We start from the raw sequence: 19,226 nt of genomic DNA, 5'->3' as shown, positions 1-19,226 counted from the left end.
TAGGGACACTGTAAATGGAGAAGGGAATGAAAATACTTGTCAGTTGCATCCCTAATGTAGGCTACAGTATGATAAAGTAATGTGGAGAAAGAGGCCATTCTGCCCAGTGAATTTACTTCTGTGAGGGAAGCCTGGCCTATTAACATTCAATAATAATCTAAAGTATTTTTCATCAAGACATTTTTGGGAAGGAATGGAGGGGGTTGGTAAAATAATTATCTAACATATCTAAAGAGAGAGGGAGACAGAAGGAGAAGAAGAGGGTGACAACATTTTCACATCCGTAAACAGCACAGTGTCAAATAGTTGTGTTAAGGTTGCCTGAATGACATTTAAAGTAAAACCCCAGTGAGGAAAATTAGTGACATTCTTGGCCGGACGACTACAAAAATGACGTAACCTCACAAAGAAAGGCCAAAAAGATAACAGTGGAGCTCGGTGACAGAAGAATTTCCAATTACCGTGTTGGCGACTAAAGTGCAGCCATCTGCTGAAAAAGCCTTCTGGAGGCACAGCTGCATTCCCAATATCTGGAAGCTTTACATCGGGCTATTTGTTCAATAAAACCTTCATAACCAAAGACGGGAAAGGCAAATGGAGGAAGAGCTTCTTTGGCTCAGGAGCACATCAGGCAGATTGCTACCTACTCATTCTGGTGACGTCTAAAGTTGTCAACCTGCCATTTAGGACTGATTTACAAAACTACATCTCAACCTCAGCCAAGATTATTCCATTTCATCAAGGATCCACACACATCTCCAGAGGTCTTTCTCAACCAAAAAGCACAAAATATGACTTTATGCAGGCCGGTCTGAGCTTTCAACAAGCTGCTGCCTTCTATGTGTCCTTTACACGCTCCTGTGACGTTGTTTATTTCACCGTGAGGGGAAAAGTTCATGCTCAAACAACTGGAACAGAGGTAATAAATCTAAAAAAAAAAAAATGAACGAACAGGCCAGTGCTTTCCCTTAAAAATATGATGTTTTAGCCAGAAAAGCTTTCTTGAGACAGGTGCTGAAAAACATCACGTTTTATCAAGAAATCAGTGCTTAAGTCTGGTGCCTGCTCACTCTTATGGACCTTTTTTTTTCATTTTCAGAACAAGGAGCTGGAAAGTGTTGCATCAATCACATGTTTCAGTTTAGTCAAACCACGTTTTTATACTGATGTGATCACGGCAAGCTTGGAAGTAAAAGCCGAAGAGATTCCAAGGGATTGATTCATTCGTATCAAGCCGTCCAATCGATCCCCGAGCCCCCTTTTTCTTTCCCGGCAGCATTTTCATCGCTCAGAGAATTGGACGACTCGGGGAGCCTTGATGGACGGCAAACCCTGATCCATGCTGTGCTGTCACGGGGCCTCGGCTGGTTGTGAAGTGAGGGTGGAGGGCAGAGGGCTCCTTCTCTCTGGCATTTCTGCACAGTGAGCAGGTGAGGGAAGCGAACACTAATTTGTTCCATGAGCCGTGTGCTGTGCGCCAAGGGCACGAGCAGCCTGGCTGCCATTCAGAGGCTCGCTGTTAGCCCCGGTCCACTTAATAAGGCCTGTGTCGTTTCACTAGGAGCCACAAGGGAGAAGAACCGCTTACTCCGTGCAAAGTTCCTCCACTGTATCCTGCTGGCAACAGTCTGCTTAGGCCTGTAAGTTTCTCGCAGGTTTGTGTCCTGTTACTTGGAGAACAAAACTGTGTGATGATGACAGGCTGTAAATAGACGCCTGTGAGGGGGTTACCAATAGTTATGGAGGGAAAAGATGGGGAAATCAATATGAACTGCAGGGCCGGATGAGCTTAAAATGATCATAAAACACATAGTCTCGTTTAACAATCGTAGAATCTAGCCTCACAGATAGTTTTTTATTTGCCTTGTTAAAGTTTTGAGATGTCGGTCTCACGCTATCACCAGTTTACTATCACACTATCAACTGTTACGCTGCATGGTCTGTGAAAAAAAGGTATTCGTGTCGATTGCATGATGGTTTCGGACAAATAAAACAAAAACTATCTGCATATCTCACATACCACTAAAGGTAAATGACAGGTGACAACTTTTTCTCTGTTGATACTGATTCAGATACCTAATTTCAGGGTGTCTGTTGGGACTGATAAGAAACCTGTGCTCTGTTTTTCCAAAATGTAAGATCTGCATACCTCAGTATGTCAGTGAAATCATGAACAAGGGGACTCCACTGTGAAATATTGATGATGAAACTGTATTTAATGTGGATCAGTCATGTCATGGGCAATACCTGATCCACTCCAAATCACTTCTACCTCCATTATGTTGGGATAGAGGCAGAAATCTCCAGAGACAAACATCTCAAAACGTGGAAAAACCAATAAAATCTACATGGTAAGATACCACTAGAGGTATTTGGGTGAAGCAGCCCTTTAACTAAACTTGTTTACGGGGTAATTTGAACCCTTGTATCACAGCACAGAAATGGTGTTGTTGTCAGGAGGAAGAAGCCATGACATTACAGCCACTCATGTTCATGGCACTGGTCCAACATGGCAGCATATCCCACATAACAACTGGTGACTGCTCAAAGGCCTCCATTACACAATACATCACAGGGTTGAAGTTGGGGTTGAATCACTCACATTCTAAAAAGGGAAATTTTTGTGTTTTTCTACAATCTATTGCTTTATTTTGTAATTCTGGCTATCATCCCTGTCTGTTAAAAGGTAACATTTAACATATCAAGAAGTCATATGAGACCAATTTCACCACTTATTTAAAGGTGAAAACATAGCAAACATGGAAATAGCGACCCAATCGCTCCATCTTTTATCTGATTTTGCAGACTTCTCACTTCAGCTTTCACCTACTGTAGTTCCCACAGTTGTGCACGTAAAGTTTATCTGTGCAAAAGATTCCAATTAAACATTTTGTAGGTGCTCACTTTAAGTTTCACCTCCAAATGAATGACTAAATCATTTTTATCTTTATGCTTCTTGCTGCAGTTTTCTTTGCTTTTAAACATACTATTGTCTAAACTGCATGTAACACTTTTATTGTCTTCTTGTCTTGGTGTCTTTTTTATTGTGTTTGCTTTTTCATGGTTTTCTGTTTTCATCTTCTCTTGCTGCTTCTCTTGTGTGGCAATAAAGATCTGAAGTGAACTAAAAGCTTGTCTTACACGGTGACTGCTTGTATTTCTTGTCTTGTTGGACTCTTCTAGCAATGTCGCCACATTATCAGATCTCATCACTTGGTAAAAATAAAACTCAAGTTCCTTTACTTTAAGTTTGAGACAAGTTGTAGACATGCTGTCTTGTCACACTAATGTGTATTATGGTAAATGAGTAGGAGGTGACTGGCAGAGAGCCTCTCATTGACCTCTGACCCCTCTCTGGACCATGTGTGGCCGGTCCTTCAGAGCCCTCACAAACAAGAAACTTCCCCCACCTCTGGCCAACAACAGAGAGTCTGACAGGGGTAAGCAAAGAGCAAAGTGCTTTATTTAACCACAGCAGGCATGATGGTGGCTGGCGGGAGGGGGGTGGGAGGGTTTTGGAGGCGGAAGCCCCTTTTCGTTGGCCAGAGCACAGAGAAGGAAGAGCGTGTTGGCAGGGAGACGGGTAAGACAGAGCTGAGGAGGCTGCCCAGCTCCCATGTCTCTGGAGCACCTGTTCGCCTCAACGCTAAATGTAAAGTAGCCTCGAGGCAGTTCTGAGTGCGCTCCCAGTACTCCCAGCTATGCCAGCTGAGTCACTGAAATTAAGACCAATTTAGAAAGGTGTCTGGTGAACCGGGCCTCCACCCCCTCCCCTCCTCCCTCCACTGTGCTGCCTCTGCCCTCCATCCACCCCCGCAGCACTCCTCTCCCACCATCTCCTCACCACTCAACTCAAACCCACCCACACTACCACCCACCCACCCACCTCAGGGACTGTGGCTGCTTTCTATTCCAGCAACACATTTCCACCCGGCCAGCCTCTTCTATCTCACACAATCCGAAGCGAAGTCATGCTTTTTGTGATTTAATGGGATGCAGAGCTGCGTGAATCAGAGAGGCTAAATTCATTATGAACAGGACAAGGACGAAAACTGACACAAAAACTGCATCACTGCCCATTCTGCATTAAGGTGTCTGCTCGATAACAGCAATCTGACAGGTTGCATTATAAGGGCAGCTGAAGGGAAGCGAAAGGCTATATGACCTCCCTCCCTCCCGCCAGTCGGGGCAACAGATTGATCACTTTGCACAGAGGGGTGGAGGAGCCACTGCCCTGCCACATATGCTTCAACCTGCGAAAGGGCAAGCGAGAGATATCACAACTTGGTGTGTGTAAACAGGTGAAGCTCTACAACAAATATACTTCTTTAAAACAAAATAGGACACCTTGACTTGCTCTGGTCTTGTCTGACACTCAAGAGTAACCCATGGGAAGAGTCACAGCTTTGTAAGGTGAGCTGTGGGAGTGTGTGAGGATTCATGCTGGACTTCAGGGGGGGAAAAAGACCCATTTTCATGCCACAATCATTTCCAACAGAGCAACCACAAAAAACCTCTGAGTCATAACAGAAAATCAGTTGCAAATTCTTAAAAAAAGAAAGGTGGAGTAAAAAAAAAAAAAAAAAAAAAAAAAAAGATTCACCCTTTGGCAGGGAAACACATCTGTCACCAGCCTTGATAAATCTTTTTTTTTTTTTTTTTTTTTTTTTTTTTTTTTAAAACAGGATTTAACTCTCAAGCAACCAGCCAAACATGTTGCATTTAAGTCTCTGCGTATTAACCCATTTACTGTAATACATATCAACCTGTGTAGCAAGCAACGATTTCTCTGTGATCAGGCGCAGGATAACATTACAACTGCGGGATGAATGTTGAAAGCAGCCAAAAGGGCGAACAAAAGAATTCACTATCATGCTTGAAATTAAAAAAGAAAAACAAGCTATCCGCCTGTTTGCAAGCCTGTTAGAGTCTCTTTGGGATATTTATCACCTCAAACCGACACCAAACCCCTTGTTTTTCTCCAGACATTGTCGCCAGGATCCCGCTGGAGAGAAATAGATGCGCACTGCATTCCTCCCCCTTTTCACTCTGACTACTCCAATGCCACACCGATGAAAACACCCGTGTGGCTTTCACATTTCCCTAAAGCCTCATGTCTTACCGTGTCGATACTTCCCAGCACGGCGGTTGCCAGTGTTTGTACCGGAGGAGGCTGCTCTCCGCTGGCTCCCTCCGACGCCATCTTCGTACTGTAGCGGTCTGCTGGAGTGAGGGCGCATCCGGCACTCATTAACTATTGCGCTGCTGAATGCAAATCACGCCACGGAACGGCCATTGAAAGAAAAAGGAGAGCCGAGATCTGACAAAGCTTGGGGGGGAATGAGGGGGGGGAGAGGGGAGGACGACAGGTCTCCGCCGTGAAAAGCCAACAGCAGAGTGTGCGGGTTGCAGCAAGGGGAGGCGGGCAGTTCTTGTAGGCGTGGACCGACCGATGCGTAAAATCCAGATGCGAAGCACCGGTGCGCTCCCAACTGGAAAGGAGGTGCGTCTCGACGGACTGATTGACAACAGCATTTGTCGGCCTCTGTATGAAAAACGAGCCAGTGGGTGTGTGCGGGGTCTTTAACAGTTCACTTATATTCTCTGTGCATTAGATTTTCCCCAACATGAAAGGTCTTAAAGCCTTTTTCCTCTCTCTCTCTCTCTCTCTCTCTCTCTATGTGTGTGTGTGTGTGTGTGTGTGTGTGTGTGTGGGTTTAAAAGTTTATGTGACATAAGCATGTTGAAGCTAAAAATACCAGATGAAATAATAGTATAGTATAGTAAAATATAATATGCAATATAGTAAAGTATAGTACTGTGTAGTATAGTGTAGTATAGTGTAGGATAGTAATGTATAGTAGGCTATAGTATAGTGTAGTCTAGTAGTATTGTATTGTATAGTATAGTGTAATATTGTCAAGTGTAGTGTCATGTATTGTAGTATTGTGCAGTGCAGTATTGTACAGTGTAGTGTAGTGCTGTATTGTGTAGTAAAGTGTAGTGTAGTTTAGTATTCTATAATGAAGTGTAGTATTGCCAAGAATAGTATCACATAGTGTAGTATTGTACATTGTAGTGTGGTATAGTAGCATAGTCAGTTATAGTGTTGTGTAGTATAGTACCATACAGTGTAGAGAAGTATTCTATAGTGTAGTATTGAATAGTGTAGTGTAGTATTCTAGAGTGTAGTGTAGTATTGAATAGTGTAGTGTAGTATTGTATAGTGTAGTGTAGTATTATATAGTGTAGTATTCTAGAGTATAATGAAGTATTCTAGAGTGTAGTGTAGTATTCTAGAGTATAGTGTAGTGTAGTATTCTAGAGTGTAGTATAGTATTCTAGAGTGTAGTGTAGTATTCTAGAGTGTAGTACAGTATTCTAGAGTGTAGTATTCTAGAGTGTAGTACAGTATTCTAGAGTGTAGTGTAGTATTCTAGAGTGTAGTATAGTATTCTAGAGTGTAGTACAGTATTCTAGAGTGTAGTGTAGTATTCTAGAGTGTAGTGTAGTATTCTAGAGTGTAGTACAGTATTCTAGAGTGTAGTGTAGTATTCTAGAGTGTAGTGTAGTATTCTAGAGTGTAGTACAGTATTCTAGAGTGTAGTGTAGTATTCTAGAGTGTAGTGTAGTATTGTATTCTATATTGTGATGAAGTATTGTATAGTGTAGTGTAATGTAGTTTAGTGTAGTATTCTATAGTGTAGAGTAGTTTAGTGTAGTATTGTATAGTATAGTGTAGTATAGTCATGTATAGTCATATATACAGTGTCATGTAGAGTAGTGTAGTATAGTATTGTATAGTGTAGTGTAATGTAGTTTAGTGTAGTATAGTAGTTATGTGTAGTGTAGTATAGTATTGTATAGTGTAGTGTAATGTAGTTTAGTGTAGTATAGTAGTTATGTGTAGTGTAGTATAGTATTGTATAGTATAGTGTAATGTAGTTTAGTGTAGTATAGTAGTTATGTGTAGTGTAGTATAGTATTGTATAGTATAGTGTAGTGTAATGTAGTTTAGTGTAGTATAGTAGTTATGTGTAATGTAGTATAGCCAAATATAGTGTAGTGTATTGTAATGTTGAACAGTGTAGTGTCACGTAGTATAGTATGGTGTAGTGTAGTGGAAGTGATCAGGTTGAGTAATTTCACTGAAGAGCACTTTGATACAAAACCGAACCACATCACTCACATTTGGTTGGAGAAAAACTAATCAAATGCATCTAATCTGGTTTATTATAGGAATCCTTTTTTTGGGATTATGTGTCTAATTATATACAGAAGCAGAATAAATTAAACTATGTACTGCAGCACAGGCCGTGATTTTAGTTTACTGTTTAGGACAGTTGCACTTTCATTTTTGATAACATCTTGCTCTCGTACCTATTGCATTTGAACGTGCATGGTGTCATTTTGATTTGAACAAAAACATGTGCCAAATGAATGTATTGCAATATATTTTAGGGTCTTTCACATGAAAAAATTAAGCACCTTCTGTGCACTAGATTTGAGCATGAAATGAATTTAAACAGGCAGATTAGTCTAATAATGCCGCCATTAATCCAGCATCTCTTTGTAATATCCACTCACATTGCCCACCATTTTACTTTGACGGCCTATAAATGAAACCCAAACGCAAAGAACTCAAAACCCGAAAGCCCAATGTTAATCTCAATGCATGACTCAATGCTCAGAGTTCAAATCTCTCGGCTCTGGATCTGTTTATCCTAGAAAAGCAGAGAGAGAGGATAGGGGGCCCTCTCAGCTCCCAGATGTGGCATTTAGGATTAACGGACGCTGATCCAGCCTGGTCATCCAGAATGAGGTTATTAAGTCTCTATTTAGGTCAAATGTTGCACGATTGACATTCCCTGGTTGCAATGAGAGCGTAGCCGTGTGACGATTACAGAGGTGTGTGTAATTTTCTCTGCACATGAGAAGCAATACAAGGTAAGCTTGTGTCACCAGCTGAAATTCATGCATCTCTTTAAGTTAACCCTCCTGTTGTCCTCAGGTGAAGGAAGGAAGGAAGGAAGGAAGGGAGGAAAGAAGGAAGGAAGGAAGGAAGGAGAGAAGGAAGGAAGGAAAGAAGGAAAAGAGTAAGGAGGGAGGAAGGAAGGAAGGAAGGAAGGAAGGAAGGAAAGAGTAAGGAGGGAGGGAGGAAGAAAAGGAGGAAGGAAGGAAGGAAAGAAATAAGGATGGAAGGAAATAAGGAAAGAAGTATGGAAGGAGGGGAAGAACAAAGGAAAGATTAAAGAGAGAGGGAGGAAGGAAGGAAAGACGCAACAGTCAAAAGCGATGGGGTCAATTTGACCCGTGAGGACGACACAAGGGTTAAAAAACATTAACTTTCCCATCCTTTATTCTCAGGATAAGGTTTCAGACCCTTATGGATAGATATTAAGATAAAAACAAAGCTATTTCTTAGTTAGTTATTTGCAAGCTTTTAACCCACAACAGCTATACTGAAGCAGAAAGGGCAAAATAATAGAAAATTAGGACCCAATATGTATTGAAATGTATCTATTTTTATAAACAGCCCACTAATGACTTGATGAGTGCAACCTTTACAGTGACTCACCTCATGAGATTCATAATGAATACTATTCAACTCCTCTCAGTGCTTTCCCACAGAGATTTTTTTTTTCTTTTCTTACCATCATGTCATGTGTCAAATCCCAAACTCGTGTCTAAATCTGAGGCAGATCAGCGGAGATGGAGCTGTCATGTGGAGATAATCCCTCCACCCTCTGAAAGGAAGCTCGCCATTAGCCAGCGATTATGGGGGGGGACTCCGGAGATGTGGCACTGGCTCGGAAACGACAACCCCATTCCTCTTTTTCCTTCAGTGGAAGTTGGCAGTGAGCTGAAAAAGAAAGAGTCCCCCCCTCCCCCCCCCCCAACAATATCCTTTCATTCAGTGATTTTCAAGAAGTTTTGTGTTTCTATGTTGTGATTTACTCTTTTGGTGAACATATACTCTCCAGGAACTCCCAGAAAAAGAGGTTATCTGTGCAGTTATAGTAATGACATCGAAGGAGTGAAGTATTATGTGCTTCTCTGCTGTTGTAATGATATAAAATTGCAGCTCTAAAAGGATTTTTTTTTTCTCTTCGACACTGAGAGGCTGATATCAAAACATAAAATGTCCTCATTTCACCCCATGCTAGCTATGCCTCAAATGTCTCAAGTCCTGCACTTTATGTACTGGTCCAGGTGAATGGTATTTCAAGACATTTCAAGTTTTTGAGTCTTTTTTACATCATGGTGTTTTTGTTCGTAATGTCTCCAGCAATCAATTGGCGCTTTTCCACTACACAGTTCCAGCACGACTCGACTCGGCTCGACTCAGGTTTTTCTTTGTGTTTCCACTAGGGATAGTACCTGGTACTGTTTTAGTATCTGCTCTGCTGAGGTTCCAAGCGAGCCGAGCCGATACTAAATGTGACGTCATCAGACTGCCGGCCACTGATTGGTCAGAAGAGTTGTCGCTGGAAGAGTCATGAGCCGTCCCACACAAGAATCAAACCCGCCATTTTTAAATACTGGCAACAGTGTTACAGTCATACGGTTTCTCTTCTCTTGCTTTGTGTGTGACAGAAAGCCACATACAGCAGCAAGGACACCATCGCCTCCATGTCCTCCATTGTTTATGTGTTTGTGTCGCGTATAAAACTAAGTCACGGCAGTTTTGCGGAGCCGTCGCTATGACGACCCCGCCCACGTTGAGTAGGTACCTTTTGTAATGGAAAAGGTCGTTCCTGGAACCGTGTCTAGTCGAGTCAAGCCGAGCCGAGTAGTGCTGGAACTTTGTAGTGGAAAAGCGCCATTTATGTAATGGTCCAAGTGAATGGTGAATGTTTTAAGGCATTTCAAGACATTTCAAGTTTTTGAGTCTTTTTTACATCATGGTGTTTTTGTTCGTAATGTCTCCAGCAATCAAAAACTGTCCTCAAACCTGCATTAAATTATTTTTTAAGCCACTTGGTGGAAGCAGAAACAAGTAGTGAACACAACACTGACATACCATCATCATCATCATCATCTTTTAAGCTGATATATTGAAGTTGTTGGCAAATAGCTGCTTATTTCCACATCCAGCAGTTGTGGAACAACATTATCATTCATTTGGAGTCATGTTTCTGTCCACCTGGTGAAAATAAATCCAATATTCACTCTTTTTTAGCTCTGCTTTTGCTCTCTACCAACTCCTGAGGGAAATATCTGGCTCTTTAGTTGCAAAATGCTCAGCTAGCAGTGTCCATTTACTGTTTGGTGCTGAGCAGGTAGAGTACAGTGGGTTTTTACAGCTCTTTCTCTGAAAACAGCCCAAAACGACACTATGAGAGTGGTGAGAGTGAACCAAAACAGTAAAGTCGCAGCCAGACACTAAACAATGAGCTGAAACTCACTGTAAAGCTTAGAAAAGCCGAGGGGAGACAAGATTAACGGATTTATGCATTAGACATAATAGGAAATATAGGTATGGACATCAATAAGAAACAATGTACAAGTAAGTTTCTGTTTGATCTTGTTTTATGTATACATGAATGTGGATATATGTGGTTATACATGTATATGTATATATATATATATATATATATATATATATATACATATATATATACATATATATATATGTATGTATGTGTATGTGGGTGTTTACATTCCTTATCATAGAACCCTGGTGATCCATGAAGTGAATAGCTTCCCATGTTCGATTATATATATAGTTAACTATGCCCTATTGTTTGAAAAGAAAAGAAAAAACTTTGGAAGGGCAACATTTGGATAATTGAAGAATGTAAAGTCTAAAAAATATGTTGTGTGACTTTATCAGTGGTACAGCTGCAACTGTGTGAGATGATATGTAAGAATATGTAAGAATGTACTTGCCAAAATAAAATAAAATTAAAAAAAGAAAATCCGAGGGGAGATGCAGAGTCACTGATAATTATCTGTAGGTTCATCATCAGTATGAGTGACACCTCTGACATTATACACTGATATTTAATATATTGTTATTAAAAAAATACGAATTATAGCCACTTTAAAGTGCCAGATGGGTGATGAGTTGAGTCTTTGTACATGTTAAGTTAGATTTCAACATATTGATTTCCTCCTTGACTTTTCTGCAGCCATAAATGTATTTCTGAAAACTATGAAAATAATTTTGCTGATACTATTTCTTATTATATTAATTTTGCTGGTTTGTACATAGACATACAACCATGTAACATAGACACACACACACCTGCTAATCTTTGAAACTTATAATAAGTCATCCTAAAAAATTCTGTTGAAGAGGCAGAGCTGCTTAAAGTGAGCTAGAAATGTGTTAATATGTTGATACCTGTACCTGTGAAGCCTGCTATGAAAGGACATCACTTATCTCTCTCATCTGAATACTGAAAAACCTACAGCAGATTACATTTGTTAAAGTTACATCATTGCTGTGCATGTTGTTGATGCTCGCAGCTCTTGGCAGCCGCTGACGTCAATCCTACACAGAGCATGAAACATAAATGAGCAGTTAGGCCAGAAACACGAGCAGGAGCAGGCATATCAGTGACCTGCTGTTTGATGGCACGCTGAACACTGCACATAGACTTGAATTGTCTTTAACTGTAACTGTAATGCCCTCTGTTGTAGTTTTATTTGTCTGACAATTGCCACACATTTCCCAAAGGATAATAAACAACATTCAAGTGAAGAACCAAATGTGTATTTATCCAGCAATGAAAATAGTCCATAGCAGATGCACTATTTATTCGTGTTTATTTATTTAGACAGTAAGTATTTAGTGAGGGTTTTTCTTAAATAAGACTTTTTGATAAAAATAGAATATCACCAGCCATTGCCAGTCCTGTGATGTCAGTTTTCAACAACTTAACATAGTTCCCTGAGGTCTTAATAAAATGTATCTGACATGCATTGGTCAAAATACAACAAGGACCAAGCAACACAGCTGCCTTCTCATCCCGACTGGTTTGAGTGTCAATAAACTTAAAAGCAAAAAATGGATTTAAAAAGAATGCTGAAATACCTAAATCATGTAAAATGTCTGAATTCATCTTGTGTTGGGTCTATCTGCAAGACGACAAGCAAACAACTTTTAAAATGCTTGTTTTCTGAATGGAGTTCAGATTAATCAGGGCTATGCTAACATTGTAGCTTCATCCACATAATCAAAATAACATCATCTAAAGGTATAGATACTGCAGTGATATTATTTTTTTATACACATAGATATACATATACACACAAGCACTGAAAAAGTCAGTTTTTCATAATATGACCCTTTTAACCCTTACATACTGTTCATATTCTTATAATTAGTCATTCATTAATTCCCCGTCAGTCATTAATAAATGTTTAATTAATCCTTAATGAAGCTGTCAGAGAGTGAACAGAGTGTATTCTATTTATTTATGGAAAATAATATGCTCATAAAGATGAAGAATTCAATGATTTTTGATTTTATGATTTGAACACAGGTAAACATGTACATTTGGTTAGGGTTAGCAGCCGCGCAAAATATTAAAAAAAGATGCATTTTATTTTCATTTTTGTATATTTTGTGTCACATTTGGAAAAGTCTGGCTAAAACTAACGTGTATGGGGTGTTTTGACAGCTCTCAAATGTAATAATGGGTCACATTTGACCCTGAACAGTATGTAAGGGTTAATACTGAGACTCATCACTTTTCAGTCACACTTTCTACCATACTGACATAGTACACAGTATCTTTCCATTGTCAAAGTCAGTATTATTCTTTCAGTGACTTTTTGAGGGGCTTGTATCCACTTTGATCCCAAGACCCTATCAATGCTGTTTGCATGCAGCTGAAGGGAACTACTGGTCATGCTCACTAGATCTAACCAAACGCTGACCCATTGCCAAATGTGGCTAATCATGTTTGCTGTAATTGGCAGTGTTTAAAGGGGTGTGGGGGGGGGTTGGTTTCCGGGGCTGCATCACAGGGAAACTATTGATACAAGGCAGGGGTTTATGGATAACCCTGTCTCTAAAATCTGTATCCTGAACTTGGTGAAATTTTGTATCTAGAGGGGATTCCACATTTAGTCTTCTTTTTAAGCACATGAGCAGAAATTATTTTTGTTAGATGTTTGTTTTTTTTGTCTGAGGAACAAAACTTGCTGATAGTGACAGTGAATTGTCTGTATAATAGCCTAAATGTAATCAGGCTGCCTTATTTTGCTATGATGGCCAAGCTTTTTATGGACTTTTTAGGGCTTTATGTGGACCAAATTGCGAATGAGAAGGCTAGATGGAGATGGATCAAAGATATTGTATTCTAATTCTTTCAATTAAATAAAAGCATGTCAATAAACTACAAATATGTCTGGCTCTTGATGATGATTCTCATTTCCCAGTGAAATTAAGTTTGACACCGTTGCTCTAGGCGCCACGAATGTCTGTCCTAAATTTCACAGCAATTCATTTAATAGTTGTTGAGATATTTCAGTCTGGAGCAAAGTTGTGGACCAAGCATGGCTAGTAAGAGATCTCTGTTAAGATGAAGATCCTAATTCTCCCCTGTTTATCTGTGATATACTGTAGTTCTCAACCCTTTGAATGTGATACAAAATCAATAAACTACCAGGACAAGGTCTGAAGGCTGCAGCTAGAGAGTCATATATTAGTACACCTGGTCTAACTGTACCCAGAGTAAGATCCAGCTCTTCAGAGGGAGTTTTTACTTACTTTGGTCCTCCTCTCTGGAACAAACTACCAGATTAACTACTGCTTCTATATTTAAAACTTAAAACCTTTCTGTTTTCTCAGGCTTATGACTAGTCACTTTCTTGCCTGAGAGTGTGTGTGCTTGACTTGGTGTTCATTTTTAATTGTTGTATTTCTGTGTTTTTAAACTTTGCTTTAAACCTTACATTCTGTTCAGGGTCAAGTTGTACCTTTTTTTCCATTTAAGAGCTTCAAATCACCCTATATATGTTTCTTATTAGCTGGACTTTTCATAATGTGACCCACGGTATAAAAAATGGGAACTGAAATGAATCGTTTTTTACATTTTTGTGCAGCTGATACACATTTTTTTATATGCAAATATACAAATTTGTCCTGTGTTTATTAAAAAAATGAAAAGATCAGCATTCAAATGTCTTGTTGTATTAATTGTCATGTTCTATAAAATGTTCTCTGGGCTATAAAAGAGTGATTGTGAATGTTTTAATCAAACATTTATTAATGACAGATGGGGAATTTTTGACTCTGAATAGGTGTAGAGACTAATTATAAGTCAGAATATGAACAGTATAAAAGGGTTGAAACACTTCCATCATGTTGATCCTTAAGCATCTTGAACTGTCGCTGTCTAAGAACAGTGTTATAAAAATAAAATCGACCTGACTTGGAATAGATCACTGTAGTTGTAATTTGCACTGCGGTCTTTTCTGCATGTGTCGGATGCACCGGCAGCCTCATGGTTTCCGAGTTTCGTAGATGACCCATAAAACATGTCCACAGGGTCCTTTGAGGGGAGGCTGAGCCGGGATGTGAGGACAGATCAGCAGCCTGGAGCTCAAATGAAGATCATCAGAGTAGGGCTGCGAGGAAGTGGTGCAACTGGAGACGACGGGATGGACAGTAATGGATGGGGCCGGAGCTGGGGAGCAGCAGGGTCCTTCAGCCGGATCCCCCCAACCACCCTCCTAAATCCTGTGGGGATACTTGGCTCATATTAACTCACTCATTGTTGGGACACACAGCAGGCACAATGACTGCCTTTTTGTTGCCGAAGGCATGGTGCACTGAGGGGCAGCCGGGCGTCCAGTCGGCCATCACTGGGTCCTGTGTGCAGTGATGGCGAGGCAGGGCCGGCCGAAAGGCAGACAGGAAAGAAAACAAAAAGAGTGAGACAGAGAGCCCCGGATCCCATGTCTTGGCGAGAGCTTCAAATGGGAGGACATGGAAGGTCTAGATAGAGACTCTACTGACAGAGAGAGAGGATATGGAGAGGAGGAGGAGGAGGAGAAACAGGAACTGGGCCACATCTCCATCTGATTGCCCCTGAGGGACTGCCAGTATCTGAACCAGACCTCTGTTCAGTCACCCTCCCTGCTGATCTGAAGTCAACGCTGCTCTGTCTTTCTCTCTGAGCTCCAATCTCGCTCTCTCTCAGTGTATTTCGATGTCTTCCCTTCCCCTTACTTTCACCCTCACACTGTCTCTCTCTGTCTAACCAGTATCCCATGACTGTGGAGTGGAGCTAGCAGGTGCTTCTACTAAACACTAAAAGCCTGAAGTCACTGTTTTTTTCTCCCACATTCAGGGATTCACTCGAGCAAACCAACCAGAGAGGAATAAAACGCTGTCATTTGACTTTTCAGGTTTATATTAAACCTGCAATGACTGACATTTTTTGGCGGCTTGGTAGCAGAAGAAGCAATAGAGCCTTGTAGAGGTAATATCTTTAAAGTTGTAGTATATCTTTTGATTCTGCCTAATCAACAAACAAATCAACTAATCAAACTAACCAAATATTTTACTATATCTCAGTGGTGGAAAGTAACTAAGGAACTGGGCCACATCTCCATTGGATTGCCCCCTGAGAGACTGCCAGTATCTATCTATCTATCTATCTATCTATCTATCTATCTATCTATCTATCTATCTCTTGTATTATGTTCATTGCCACCCTTGTAAATAACTGTCTGTACATGAATGAAGTCCAGCTGAATGTGACTGAAATAGTAACACTGCAGCGAAGTTTCAGTCAACACCGTGTCTGCTTTGACATCTCACTGTTTATCTTTTCATTGTGCACCTAAAGTCTTTGTTCAAGAATGAGAAGCACATACCCACCACAATGCACAGTGAGCTGAGGAATCTGTTTCTTGTGTCTTTCTCTGAGATGCACATTGTGTGCACGTTTCAGAAGAATGGTCAGAATGCACACTGACGTGAACCAGTTCTTCATACACTCATCTTGACTGTTTGTTCACTTGAAAAAGCAGAAAGGAGTCTTAAACATCGGAGGAATGTAATTCATGCATGAAAGAGCAAAGTGGAAAATGACTTAAAGAGAGAGAATAAGAAGCAGAGGTGTCTGACTGTTTGAAGACAGGTGCAGAAAATCCACTTTGGGTACTGCGTCACTGTCCCGCTCAGTCCGACTAGAATGTGGCTGAGGTCACAACCCCGACGACAGGCAGAATGACACTCTTGTTCAGAACTTGCTCCGACTTCAGATGCCAAGATGAGTCATCCGGAAACTTGACAACTTCAGCATTGCATGGAGCTGTTATCCCCTCTAGCACATTTTCCCTCTCCAACGTTACAGTCTACATGTTCTGCCAGAGTGTCGCCCTGATTAACCGTCAGCAACGTTTTGAATGAAGTGCCAAGAACAATTCTGTTTCAAAAACTTTTCTTCCATATAGAAACTGCTTGGTGGAAAGTTTTGTAACACCCGGTGGCAAATCTTTCACCACTACTTCTACAACAGCTTATAACTTGTGCTTCTTTTAACATTACTACCACTGGATTACCACCAGAATAAAGCAGGCAATTGTCCTGGGGCTCTAGATCCACGGGGGTGCCAACAGCTGCAGGTTCACCATTTGACAATACATTTCTGGTCATTTAATTAATTGCAGATGTGTCTATTAACACTTTATGTGCCACCAAAGCACATTGAAAAGCAAAATAAGTAGGATGTTAAGACAACATCTACATTGTTACCCAATCTTGTAGAGAGACAGGACATGAAGCATCTTTCTATATAAATGTGTGCAATAAAAAGAAAGCAGGGAATGTTACTAGGAGAAATACTTTTGCTATTTCTACATCTTACTTTTTTCTGCATTCAGAACCCAATTTGTATTATAGTAGTATTATAGTATTTGTGGTGTATTGTAAGCATGAGTAGGCTGGAAATTCACACATACATGTAAAAAACAGAAGAAAGTCAACACACTGTAGCTCCCAATGCAGATGTGGTTTAATGGGATATTAATTTTAATGGGATACATCTGCATTGGGAGCTGCAGTGTGCTGACTTTTTTCTGTCTTTTACAGATTTGATTCTTTGGACCAGCACCTGGTTTAAAGTTTATTGCTCTGGATGTGCACGTCTACCACACAACTTTTTCATTATACACAAACATGGAATAATAAAATAATTGAAACTATTTATTAATGACTGAAGATTAAGCTGTTCCAGTATTATTATCACTAGAACTCCCTTACTATTGCAACTACTACCATTATTTGTGCTGCTGCTACTATTTTAGATGCCAAGTTTTCATGTAGTCCACATGCACTCTTAATACTGTAATATTAATTAAAAATGTTATTCTTTATGTTGAGTATTATATGTTTTAATACTGTAACACGATGACTTTCAACATGAATCTGCTCTCTGAAAATCTGCCCTCTGAGTGCAGCTCCTCACATGACACTTCATGCCTCAGGGCAATTGTACATACTGCCTGGGTGACAGATTGCCATTGATTTCAGACAGGTTGTCAATCAAAGCTTCAATCATTGAAAAATGTCAGGCATCCAGTTTTGCTGGGTTACCCTTCATGTTCTACAGAGGCAGCAGTTAGATTTAATGTGACAATATCTTTAGACATTCAGATATTTGCAACAAAAGAGATATGGATATACCTACTATGGAAATACTGTGCATGGAAACAATGGAAACGCAGTGAGGGAGTATTTGGCATGTAACTCAACTTATAGATGGATTCAGTTCCACATCATTCAGGTAATATATAGTATCAAACATCCCACAAAGATTTAAACAGGGTAGACTTTAACCACTTTATTTTGAGGTAGGTCTATCTTTTACACTACAAGTGTTGCTGGTGTTTTAATCCCTTCAGCAATCTTCTCTTTTTCTGCTGCAAACACAGCTATTCAGACTCACTTCAGGGAGCTCCCCACTACAAACACTAGCTCATCTGCCAGACTACAGTTTTCCACATACACTATTGGCCTTTTATTGAATTGCAGAAAACAGATGCTACATTCAAAAACAAAAATACTATTCTTGAAATAGGGATTATCAATGAAAAATGCTCTGAATTAATTATTAATATTAGTATCTTAGTGGAACAGCAGTTAAGCAGGCTGCAAGTATTTTTTTGTCCTATGGGTATGTGTCGCCTCCTAGTGACCAATGAAGGTAGTGAAGAGTAGCCGTACACTACTGTATGTGCAGTAATATAAATAAGGTCCTGAACATGTGACATGAGGTCTTGGTATAGATGTTGCTAAAGGAACAGACCACCCTGACTTTGCAGGTAAAGGATAGAGAACCACTCGGCTGCCTTTCAGATACATTTGAATGCAGTAACGTTGCATAAGAAGGTCTTTAACCCAAATTCATTACTCATGTATCCAGGATGGAAGGTTTTAATGTGTTTGCAATGTCCTAATGATTTGACTAGAGGTGTGATACAGCTGCTCTTGAGCAAGACAAATCAACAGAACAAATGTCACCGTGTTAAAGGGCGATGCCACCTATTTGTTTTGGGGGTTTTTTTAAAGATTTTTTTTTTCAGGCAGCTTTTCAGCCATGACAGAGTTGTAGAAAGGAGTGTTGGGTGGAGTTTATTGTGTTGGAGTAAAGAAAGTGTAGTTTTCTCTCTGTTATCCTTTCCATAATTTTGTCAGACACTTATAATATCAATCTGAACCTTTCAGTAGACGTAGCTACATTGACAACCCAGTTGAATTACATTGCAGCCTGTTTCGCAACAGGCGACTGAAGCCCTCCCGCTTAATACTGCCATTTCAATAACTGTTGTCCTCATTAGTCACTTAGACACAAAAATATGGGAAAATAAGGTCTAGGTGAAAATATATCATAGTTTACATTTAAGTCAGCCAGGTTTCAAAGGTCAAACACACAGAACGGACACGTTTAAAGGCATAATAAGCGATGTAGGGGAAAACAAGGAAAAGAGTTGTTGTTATTTGAGTGAAAACCATACCGTCTATGGTGAAAACCAAAACACGTTAGCACGCTGCTAACGTTAGCTGCGAAGCTAACGTGCAGAGCGTCAAACAGCTGTAGTAACAACTCTGCTACTTTACAGCTAACATCACAACAACACATACAACAACAACATATCATGGCTAACTAGACACTGAGCTGAATGTCAGCAGGTAACTTTACAGTGTATGTGAAGCAGCGCTGATGTTACTCACCTGTCCGACAGATCAGCCTTCACTC

General features: G+C 40.2%; 1 protein-coding gene across 1 annotated transcript in view; it reads right to left on the bottom strand.

Annotated features, from left to right (window-relative positions):
- cttnbp2 (cortactin binding protein 2) overlaps nt 1-5,203 on the bottom strand; it is a 110,516-nt gene extending 105,313 nt beyond the window's left edge. The window contains exon 1 of the mRNA XM_053318892.1: nt 5,123-5,203. Within this exon, the coding sequence (XP_053174867.1) occupies nt 5,123-5,203 (81 nt within the window). The remainder of the gene's footprint in view (nt 1-5,122) is intronic.
- Nucleotides 5,204-19,226: the final 14,023 nt, after the last annotated feature.

This window comes from Scomber japonicus, chromosome 5, assembly GCF_027409825.1.
Source record: "Scomber japonicus isolate fScoJap1 chromosome 5, fScoJap1.pri, whole genome shotgun sequence".
Taxonomy (NCBI): domain Eukaryota; kingdom Metazoa; phylum Chordata; class Actinopteri; order Scombriformes; family Scombridae; genus Scomber; species Scomber japonicus.
This window is presented reverse-complemented; position numbering and strand designations above follow the sequence as displayed.